Raw genomic sequence first — 12,346 nt, forward strand, 5'->3', positions numbered from 1 at the left:
GAAGAAGACATTTCCTGGCATTTGCAAGAGCATTTCCTGGCTTCAAAATTTACGAAAGTGGTATAACACGACTACCACTGAACTGTTCCGCGCTGCAATAGATAAAGTAAAGATAGCCGTGTTGATCGCCAACATCCGGAACGGATAGGCACTTTAAAAAGACGTAGAATCGTTACATCTATGAAACGCTGACTTTTAGGAGAAAACTACTATAGAAACAGTTTTTATACGTAAATGATCTACAATTTTTGTCTTATTAGACAAGGCGAAAAGGTCGGCTTCGTTCGGAAAAATATTCCCTTGAGATTTTTTGCATATTTACTTTTATTAGATACCGCAAAATAAGGTTTAAGAGGTCGCCCAGGCGAAAATTTGTTCAAATTTTTCAAATATTTTATTATAAACAAATTGTAGCAATCAACTTTTTCGACCCGGACAATTTTTTTGGATCATTTTGAACAAGTTGTCTTGTAGTTTTTCGGTAAACGTCACCGTTTTCAAGTTATAAATAATTTAAAACTGAGAAAAACACAAAACTAAGATTTTTAAGGCCCAAAAACACAAGTAAAAAACATTATTTTAGAATTAACCAAGGACCTAAATTCAAGATTAAACCTTGTTCTATCATTACCCGATAAATATTTTGGGCCTATTTTATTTTAAAACATTGTTTTTAATCGTTAATAAAGCGCTTATGACAGGACGGGCTCTTGGGCTGCAGCGTATATAAGAGAAAGAAACAAGATCTAGGGCAGGGGTCACCAAATGGCGGACCGCGGTCCGCATCCGGAGATCGTGAGCTACTAAATCCAAAGTATAGTAATAAAATTATAGTGTAAAATTATAATCTAATCTAAATACCTATATAAATATCTTTACATTTTTAAAATGCAGAGTACTAATACCATATAGAAGTAAAAGTTCTACTCGTAATCTAAACAATATGTTTCGACTATACGGTTCCAAAATTTCAGGAAATACCTACCTAAAAATAATCTTTTAGCAAACTACAATAGGGAAGCTGTCTGAACACTAAAATTATTTTAATTTGCATATTTATGACATACCTAATAACCTATAAGAAAACTACAATGTTTTTTTTTCAAACTTTCAGGTAATAGAACCATAATAAAATGAATTTCTTTTGTGTCTCATAATAACATTATTTCAATTTGTATATTTCTGACATAGTAACCATTCTGTGGAATTTTATAACAATTCTATTGTATTTAATAAAACTAAAAATTCCTGGGATTGATATTGGATATTTTCATTTAACATTGATTTAGCATCGATGTTATCGAATACCTAAATATCGATGGCATAACATCGACCATCGAGCCAAGAAGTACGATGTTTATCAATCATCGATGAATATCGTGCATCCCTAATCTCCAGTCTCAGTTTTGCTTGTCGCATTGAAGTCTTCGATCAGTCGTCAGTCGTCATTCTGAGTGTTGTTTACGTTTTTATTCTTTTTATCGTATTTCTAGTTAATACTTTTAAGTGTTGTTTTCTATATAGTTCTAGCTTTGTTTATATTTTACATTCATATCAATATGGATAAGAAGAAAAGAAAAATTGAATCAGAAAACAGACAGTTTCAACCAGAATGGGCAGATTTATATTGTTTCCCTAAACGAAGTGGCCTAGTTGACTGGTTTCAACTACCTAACCAGGATGATCTCCCGAGTGGGGTTACAACTACTGAAGGGTTTCTGGGTAACACTCTCCCCCCAGTTACGCCACTACCTGGTTTAGTGCTGAGTGTCCGGACCGCGGAAGTGTAGTAAGTTTTCGAAACGGACCCTCAGGGAATATAATTGGTGACCCCTGACCTAGGGCACACATTTTTGCTGGTTTAAAATCTAATTGTGCAGATGAGCACCCAAAAAAACAATGGTGTAATAGTTAATTATACACCAAGGTTGTTATTAAGATGATTACGTCCAGAGAGCAATATAATCAAGCCAGAGGGCCTCTGGCTTGACGGATGGACGTTGCTCGATAAGCGTAATCAATCGGCAACAGTGATACATATTAGATTTTATTTTTCACTTATATACATATAATATACACATAATATAAAAGTTAAAATTGAAACGTTTTTAATTTTTATCTTACTGCATCTACAAAATATATATATACATATTTTATATGTACTACTGGTGTTACCGGATGATTGCGTCCATCAAGCAACATCCCTTCCTCGGGCCAGAGGCCCTCTGGCTGGATTATGTTACTTTCCGGGAGTAATGATCTTAATAACAGCCCTGGTGAGTAAATTACTATTAAACCATTATTTTTTAATAGATAATAAGGCGTGTATGGCAGAACAGGGGCTCATTTGTACAATGAGAATTTAAACCAGCAAACATTTGTGCCCTAAATCTTGTTATTCTCTCTTATACACGCCGCAGCCCAAGAGCATGTTCTGTAATAAGCGCTTCATTAACGATTAAAAAACAATGTTTTAAAATGAAATAGACCCAAAATTCTTATCAGGAAATGATAGGACAAGGTATGAAGTTGAATTTAGGTTCTTGGTGAATTCTAAAATAATGTTTCTAAGCCTTAAAAATCGTAATTTTGCGTTTTTCCCAGTTTTAAATTATTTATAACTCGAAAACCATCAAGTTTACAGAAAATCAATAAGAGACCTATTTTGTTAAGAATGATCCAAAAAATTCAAAAAAAAAAATGTCCGGCCCGAAAAAATTGATTGTAAAAAATTGTTTAAAAAAATTTGTACCACTTTTTGCCTGGGCGACCGCTTGAACCATATTTTGGGGTATCTCATGAGAGTGAATATGCAAAAAAATCTCATGGAAATATTTTTCCGAACGAACACGAGCTTTTCACCCTATCTATGTTTTTTTATGATAAAACTTACAGTTTGGCTGAAAAACGCAAACAAACCCATATTTTCAACTTTTTGACCTGAAATAACTTTTTTTGCAGATGTGGGATTGATAGGGATTTTCCATATTTCATTTATAAGGGTGTTCAAAACATTCATACCGATTTTAGCTCTATGTGAATTTTTGTAACCTTACCTCTATTTTTGAGCCAACTTGACAGGAGTATTGGCTATCTGACCGAGTAAAATAACGTTAATACCATTTTATAATATATGATTTATTGGTAACGAAATTTTTATAAAAAGAAAAGTCACAAGGAAACTCTATCACAATATTTATGAGTGGGTGATGTACAAATTTAAATTAAGTTAAAATTATGTTAGAATTTTATTTTGTATTTCGATACAGTTGATACAATTATAACTTTGAAAAGTTGCGCATTAAAAATAAAAGTATTAAACTTATTTTATAAAATCTGGACGTGTAATATTTATAAGCTGACATTGATTTTATGTTTGTTTTTCAGAATGTAAAGCCATAACTGTAGTAATAATAAACTAGAGTAGAACTGGAGGACAATAAGTGAATACGATTTTTAAAGTTTAGTATGCGTGTTGTCCGCTAGCTGAACACAAATAAGGGAGCATCGATGAAGAGAGCAAAAAAATGTAAACATTGTTTGAAATTTCACTTGTTTCCCGTGATAATTATATGAAATGTGAGTGGTTATGTGAAATGATATTATTTACTCTCCTGCTGCCAATTGGAATTATCTAAATAACAATGAAATGAGGGAAATGTATTCCAAATAGTAAAATCCACAAGGAAACTAAGTTCCTGTAGCTGGCTGTATACCATGTATCACAAAAAACTTATTTAAAAATCCTTTATAAAAGGTATATATTTAAAATACCCAATCGGGCTACATCATAGAACGTTTTCGGAATCAATATTCCATCATCAGTGTGTCTAAATGTACATGTTATGAGCCACTAAATATTTGGGTAAAAACCCGTTAAATGTTTTTAATTTGAATTTGTTACATCATTTGATCTTATATGCTATGATGTTTAAGTTACAATTGGAATTGATAACATGGCAACGCAAGACTACACTGGAGGTTGCTGGTCCTGAGACGAAGTGTCTACGAGGGCTTGTTGATAGCAACTAGAAATAGAGTGGAGAAGAAGAAAAAAAATATCCTTTGAAGATAATGAAATAGAAATTGACATAGATCTGCTTCCGGAAGAATTGAAAATTGTGTTCGTAGGAGATGAGAGAGAGCAAATACTGAGAGAGAGTCACTCAACTTAATCAAGGTATGAAAAATGGGATACCTGGGACATATCCCTAAAGAAAAGAATATGCGACATTTTCAATGCTATAGGTGCACGGCACTATAAGAACGAGATGAAAAATCTAAATTAAAGGATCGTATCCTTATTTATGTGTGTGAATTTATTATTAGGAAACTTGTCCACAGACTGAAGTGTTTAGATTGTATTCAATGTTTATTTAAACCGTAATCCGATCTTTCTTATGCTTCTGTTTGAGAATATAGCAGGATAGTAAATTTAACTCTTTATAGGTATGCGGTGCAAATTTTACCGAAGTGAAAACTTAATATTTGTAAATGAACTGTACCCAAAATGAACACCACAGAACAAAATCCGGCAACGTGGCAGCAATGTGGTCGATTATTTAACCACAATTCCTCATGTACTTTAAGTTACCGAACAGATATCAACATGCACGTATCAAGAGTCTTGCAAATTTTTACGCAAAAACGATTCTTAAGAATTTTTCATTTTCTTCATCTAAACAATAATGAAAATATGGAAAGAGATCAAAATAGCCCAATTTTGACAAAACTGTTCAAAGTAAGGCCTTTTATAACACAACTGCAGCAACACTTTCAAGCGAACTTTTATACAAGTAGAAATGTTGCGGTATATGAAAGTATAGTTGCTTTCAAGGTGCGAAGTTCCCCTAAACAATATATACCGAAGAGGCCTATAAAAAGGGGCTTCAAAGTCTGCATGTTCCGAAACTGGATGCTTGCACAAATTTAGCATATGTGATGGCAAATCTCAATCACAACATGCTGAATATAGTTTAAGACTAAAACGATATTAGACATTACCGAGTCTCTTAGAGGTGGAAACTAGGTACTACATTTATTTCCATAATTTTTTCTCGAGTTTTCCTCTTCTTAAGATAATATTAACTCATGATTTGTTTTGCTGTGAAACTTTCACTTAATGAAGAGGATATAGAACGCGTAAACAATTTGAAATACCTCGGCAACTGGTTAGATGTAAATTGTGACTCTGATGAAGACATAATAACCAAGATCGAAATATCACGTAAGGCTTTTATCACCTGGAAAACAAGAAACTAAGAAGAGGAACTTTTAGAGTAAATCGTAAAGGTTTTCCGAGCAAATGAGAAGGGACAAAATAATGAAAATGGCATAACACGATTATTTTATGTCAAATGATATGTTTGACAAAATTACTTCAGTTTTGCTAAGAAAAGTGAATGGTGAACAAGAAAGTGTCAAGAAAGATCAAGTGTCCAAAAGCCATAAGTGATTACAATCGCGATATGGGTGGAGTCGTAAGGTAATATTAAGGTAATATTAGGAAGAAATAAACTGAAGGAAATGGAAGCGGCACATAATACTGTAAGCGTTAAAAACAAGGTGAAACTAAGCGGTGTTGGTAATCATATGCCAGAAAAAGGAACATCAAGACGTTGTGCACTCTGTTTAACGAGAGCGATGCCAAAACGTTCAAGTATTAAATGCTCATATTACCAGGTTGCATTATGTATTGAATATTTTAAATTATTCATAATAAAAATGTTTAATTAATGAGTATTTTTCTGTGGTAGATTATGGAACCACAACTACATGTACCAAAGTCAACATATCTAATCAGACTGTGGTCGAAATTTCAACTACCCAAAAAACCAACAAGGGGTGAAAATAAAATAAAAACACGAATTAAAGTACAATAATCTATCATTTGTTAATTATAATCTGCAAAGAATTTGTTTACATTATCAAAAAAATAATTCTGCTCTATAAAGGATTAAAAAATAATTATGGGTCCGTAATTACCACAAAAGATACTTTTCAGGTTGTGGATTACACAAAAAAAGTTTTGATTTGGCAACCGATGATTCCAAAAATGTTTCGTGTGTGAACGACAGGATAGTCAACGGCATCGTTCTATCAGTAGTAAATAACCTTTTTTAATATATTTTCTTTATGTACTAGGCTAGAGGTAGCAAAGAATATAGAGGCATATGTAAGGATCCTTCACTGTCATTTTTAAGTCTCGGCAGAAGTTATACACACGTTATAGAGAAGTTGAACAAAATTTTAGTTCCTTATTGTACCACTAGGGAGCGGTCATGTCAGTGCTATTACTGCTTCTAAAATATGAAAGAGTGGGGAAGCCAGACTGTTCTAGGGTCTCCATATCACTGTATCTCCCTCTATTCTCTTTTTTTATTAATGTTTCCATTTATACATATTTGATACATGATGGTTAGCTGCCTGTATATTTTGTCGGTTCCGTATTTTAGTAGTTCGGGTGGGATACTACCTGGACCTCATGATTTTCCGTTTTCCAACATTTGACATACCAATCCTAAGTGGGAATGCTATTGTATTTACTTGTACGTAAGAGTATGTTTGTAGATATTTTGTCCTTTCCTTTTTATTTTGTCAGTAGTTTTTTAAAGTATCTGTCCCATTCAGGTAGGTTAATAGGACAGATATCTTGAAGTCTTTTATTTTCGAGGAGATTTAATACTTTAGTAGTCGGTACTTTCCAGCTTTCGGCACTTCTGGCTACCTCCCAGCATTCGGTTTTCTTTTTGGTTATTGCCTTTCGTACCTCTCTTCGAGCTGATTGGTTTTCGTGTTAACTTTGAACTGTTTTTACGTTTAGAAATTTATCACTTTTTTATTTTCTCTGTGATTTCTTTATCCCACCAATAGGGCTTTCTTTGTGCTGTCTTTTCATACTTGCCCAATACTTTTTTTGATGCATCCATTAAAAATTCTTCTATACAGTTGTATTGGTCCCCTACACTATTTAAGTTTTTGCATGAGTTTTTCATCTACTCGTTTTTTGTACTGTACTTTTGAACTTCCGTTGTTAAAGGTCTCCAAGTTGTACTTAATTTCTAGAGTTATTTTGGTTTGCTCCTGCGCATCTTCTTTTTACTTGGCTAGTCGAAGGGGAATTATTTTAGCTTTGACCAAGTACTGATCACTTCCACATGTGCTTCCTCTATATACTCGAACATCTTGTACCTCGAGCTTTGTATTTTGTCGAAATATAATCGATGATTGATGGTAAAGTAATTATAGTAGTAATCTGTGAATAAGAACAAGCAGACCATGCGTTTCTTGTGCCTACAACGTTACGGAAGACCAATTGCCTATCACTGATGTCTAGTTCTCTTCTTGGGTCTCTTGGGTACAAGCAATTTGTACTCTTCATATTTTTACAGCATCCACCAACTTCGTGTTCTTATGTGTTATGACTTTAAAGATTTCTCTTCCGTGTTAGACTTCAAAGATTCCAAAACACTATCCTCATTTTTATGCTGTAATCAAATACTCCTCGTCCGGAAACATACCAGCTGCTGTTTTTACTTCGCGAACATGTCATAATCTCAGTACAATTTTGTAATATTGGAGAAACTATTATCGGTATTATGGTCTAAAGATTTTCTGAACAATGGTAATAGTTTTGCCTCTGTTGTTCTTAGATGATTATCAAGATGATGTAAGCATACAGAAAGTGGTTCAAAAATTGTCTTAAGGAAAAATAAAATACAAATTTCCGTGATTTGTTATATTGCAACATAGAGATACAAATTCAGCTTAATTTCTATACAAATCTGTCTTCTAAGTCGTATCAATCACACAATTTACTTAAAAGTCTATTAAAAAAATACAACTAAGTATTGCAATAAAATTACTCAATAAATTAGATATTAAATCACCTAATGGTATACATGAATTTTTAACATATACAAGGCACCAATTTGTTCTGTAGCTCCTATTAAATTCAGTCTATGAGTTTTCTTTGTAAATTAAACTATTCCAAGAAATTAAAATTGTTTGTGAGTAATCAGAATAACAACTGTTATGACCACATGTGTAATACCAATCATACACAGCAACACTCTACAATCCAAGGATTGGTGGAATCAAAATTGATAGTGTAGTTTTTAAAGTTTATTTGAATTTGAATTATTTTAAATGGCTAAAAATATCAAGACTATAACGGTAAGGTAATCTTCCCCTCTACTATTTTCTGAACGATAAAAGCAACGGACGGGCGCAATTTTGTAAGACAATTTCAAATGGAATCATGTGATAAGTAAAACATAATTTTTCAGCATGTTCTAGATTTTTGTGATTATTTTGCGTCGTTTCGAAACAACTATCGTTCAATATTCAATAGCGATAGTGTGGAAAAAAGTATGGAGTTACGCCAATCATTTAGTAGTCTTCAGATTTTATGAAAAATACTAGAATAAGTCAATTCATTTTTACAGTTTCCGATAATCCGATAGAATTAATTTATTTATTGAAATCTGTCAAAACTATGATGTCATCGACATTTTCTATAAATGACAATATATGGAATATGACACACCATTTGAAAGTTGTTGCATCACTCAGTATGTTTCTCAAAACAAAAAACATTATTCTTTCACTTGGGAATAAATTTTTATAAGATAATTTCTCAATTCAATGGTATCCATTTTGAAATAGTGATCACCTAATGGAAAAAGTGTGGCTTCCCTCACAATTAACGGGTAGTCTTAACGTTTTATGGGAAACTTTTAAAACACGTCAATTTATTTCTTGGACTTTCTCGCATACTATATAAGATTTCACTTGTTTATTTACATCTATCAAAAATATGTCACCGACATTTAAATGTCAATATATTGCGTTACTCAGTATATTTCCAGAAATAATAAAGAGTTATTCTGTCACTGGTAGTCAAGATGTACTAGATATGAAGAGGAATGATCTGCGAATTATCGTAAGTCTTCTAACAGGACACTGTGATCTCAAGGGGCACATGAATAAAATCGGACTGACAGAAAGTGTGAATAGCAGATTTTGACAGGCTGAAGACGAGAAGGCAACTGCTGAGGGTAGGATATTATCAACTCGAGCTCTACGACTTCGTAGATGTGTAACCAAGACTTAGTTAAAAAGGCTGATATGACAACTTTAACCTAGGGATGAGCGACAATAAACCTCTTAGGTCGAGTGGACAGGTAGTTAACCGCCCACTTATATTAAATCTAACCTAATCTAAATTATTAAAGGTAGTTCATGCTCTATTTTACACCGTCGCTATTGAACATCGAAATTTTGCCACCATTGCCACTTTGAAACGGGACAATGTATTGCACAAAAATCTAGAACGTGAATGAATGATAAAAGAGTTTTCAAATGGTATATTTCTTGGTATCTAAAGTCCAACAAAAAAAAATTAAATGAGTCATGCGTGTGATCACTTACGATTATTGTATCTTTTAGCTCTTGCTATTACTTTTACAAAGAAGCGTGTCAGTAGTGGAGAAAGGATGCGTAAAAAAAATGAAATGAGTCATGCGTGTGATCACTTACGATTATTGTATCTTTTAGCTCTTGCTATTACTTTTACAAAGAAGCATGTCAGTAGTGGAGAAAGGATGCGTATCTGGTCAGTATATATTTAGTTTTCTTAGAGTTATAAGCACATTGTGTGTTAGGAAGTATACAGGTGCCTTTGTGTACGATATAAGGCTTTTGTTAAATATTGTTTAATTCATCAAAAATGGAAGAAGCTAGTACTAGCAGGGAGAGTATAAATGTGAACAATTCTCGCAAACAGTTAGGACTTAAAGCTAAAAAACAGTGTCTCTTTTCTCTGTCTGCTTGGTTTAATTGTATATCAGGGTTCGACTCCCTCAAGCGTCTACTTAAAATGTTCTGTCCATCTTCTTAATCTTTCTTGCAGTTCTGTCAATACATTACGCTCCTTATCTCTTCAGATCTTTTGTTTGAAATTGAAAATTTTTTTAGTCTCTGTTGGCGTACTTAGTTCTTGTATTTATTGAAACTCTTTCTTCAGATTTTCTCTCTTCATTCTGCGCTGGATTTTCTTTTCTTCTTTACGTTATTTATATTCCTCCTCCGCTTGTCGGGTCCTGTACCCCTGTTGCATCAGTAAATATACTCGTTTTTTTTTCTTTTTGTTATAATCTGACAAATCTTCGTCAAACCAGTCATTCGTTTTTGTTCTTCATTGTTTACCTTGTTTCTGCACCATCCCCCTCTTCATTTATGTTTTCATGTTTTAGTCTGTTTTCTAGTTTGACGTTTATATTCTGTATTTTTGTTCGTATTTTGAGTCCTTCTACATTGTATTGTTCATGTTTAGAACCTATTTCCTGTTATGTTTATAATTCTGGCTCTTATTAAAATATTTAAAATTAGTTATTTCTCAAGCACCAATGTTGTTCATTTTGTTAGGCTGTGTTATCATTCGTGTTCCATACCATGCAAGTTAAACGTTTACTTTGTATTCCAGTTCTTCATTTGACGGAACTTTCAGTTTTATATCGACGCTTGTAAAATGAAAGTATTTACTTCGTTGCAGCAATCGTTGATTTAGCTGCTGCTGATTCAGCTGTTAATTCATTTGTTGTGTATTTATTTTGCTGTATACACATATGGGGGATAGGGATATGCTGTATACACATAGGGAGTTAAATTTTTCTCAGAAATAAACTTCGAATCTTAATAATTGCCTTTCTCCTGTTTACTGTCGAATACAGGTCAATTGCGAAGAGAAATGTATGTGTAACAATATGATTCATCAAACAAGCATGTGCGGTTGTTAGTACTCTTTCTATTGATAGACTAAATAATTGAATATCTTTCTGTTTCTGTTTCATGTGATTTCCGCTATTTTTGAGCAGTTATGACGCGTGATTTTGAATGACTAATTTCAAGTTTTGTTTGCTAAACTATAATCTCACTTAAAATTATCTAAAGAATGGCAACCGTCAATCAGTTTTAATGATTACGTCGCTAAAACGTCACGAAGGGAAAAGGTTCTTTAGTTCAATAACCTAAAAATGTACTAGTTTTATAGTTCAGAAAATTAGGTGCAGATTGTAGACTTAAGGCGCGCCCTGTATATAACAATGGCTGCTTACACAACTACAAACTCTTTGTACAATCACGAATAATAATGCAATAATTACGTCTTTCTTATCTTATGTAACACGTACGTATATGTTGAATTTAGAAGACAATTAATTAATTTTGGCTCCTTGGTCAACAAGCAAAAAGCGCCAAAAAATACATGGTAACTGCTAAAAGGGTTGGTTAAAGAAAAAAACCTACTCCAACATTAACTTACTGAGTGAACTGAATAAATATTTACGAGAATTATTTAAGAATTAATTGATAATATTGTGAATAGAAGTTGTTTGATTAAAGAACATCGAATTAAGTCTACCATGTATCAATTTATAAATTTTTAGCGCATTATTTCCAATAAGAATTAATCATCTCATTTCTTGGAAAGTTTAATTGAAATAATTCAGAACAAATTTAAAAACAAGAAAAATTTGTTTAAGTTCTTAATGAGTAAGGAGTAAAGTACCTTGTTAAAATCTTTGATCTGTACGCCAGATCTAATATAATCACAAAAATTAAATACCATCAAAATTATTTAAAATCAGCCATTTCTGTTTACCTTCACAATAGTATTTATTATTAAGCTAAACAAAAAGCGTATATGTATTTATAATATCTTTTCGGTCTTATAGCAAGGCACAACATGTATATGAACATGAATGATATTTACAATTGGCCTTTTTAATTTAAAACCATATTTCAACCAATTTCATATAATTTAGCGTGATTACTTGATAATAAAATAATTTATTACATAAATATAACTATTCGCTATTTTGGTTCCTACGTTCTTCAACCAACGTATGGAATTTACGATCGGATAATCTTTTTGGAGGCGATTCCGCTTCTAAATCATCTGCTAAAAGGCGTTTTCCTGTTACTTTGCTATTGCTAACCAATTTGTTTATATCTTTGAGATCCTAAAACAAATGTTAATATGAAGTCAAGACAATATTTGAACATTTGACAATGAAAACCACTTTTGTATCAAAAAACTTTTTATGATTAGTTTATACTAATATAATAACTGAGTGATATGGACCGTTACTTGATGGAAATTCATTTTATACAACAATAAAACACTGAAAACTTTTCAAACAGCCATTTCAATTAAAAATAAATCAATAGAAAACAACATAGTGTTTACAAAATCAGACGAGGGTAACACTACTATTGCTATAGATAAAATAGAATACAATAACAAAACAATAGAATTTTTAAATAATCAAAATATTGAAACAGT

The 12,346-nt window shown here is 32.4% G+C and overlaps 1 protein-coding gene across 3 annotated transcripts in view; it reads right to left on the reverse strand.

Moving 5' to 3' along the window:
- Nucleotides 1-7,723: 7,723 nt before the first annotated feature.
- LOC140443659 (retinoblastoma-like protein 1) overlaps nt 7,724-12,346 on the reverse strand; it is a 66,582-nt gene continuing 61,959 nt past the window's right edge. For all 3 annotated transcript variants that reach the window (XM_072535028.1, XM_072535027.1, XM_072535029.1), the window contains exon 16: nt 7,724-12,023. In XM_072535028.1, coding sequence (XP_072391129.1) covers nt 11,868-12,023 — 156 coding nt within the window. In that variant the 3' untranslated portion in view covers nt 7,724-11,867. The remainder of the gene's footprint in view (nt 12,024-12,346) is intronic.

The sequence above is a fragment of the Diabrotica undecimpunctata genome, chromosome 6 (genome assembly GCF_040954645.1).
Source record: "Diabrotica undecimpunctata isolate CICGRU chromosome 6, icDiaUnde3, whole genome shotgun sequence".
Lineage (NCBI taxonomy): Eukaryota > Metazoa > Arthropoda > Insecta > Coleoptera > Chrysomelidae > Diabrotica > Diabrotica undecimpunctata.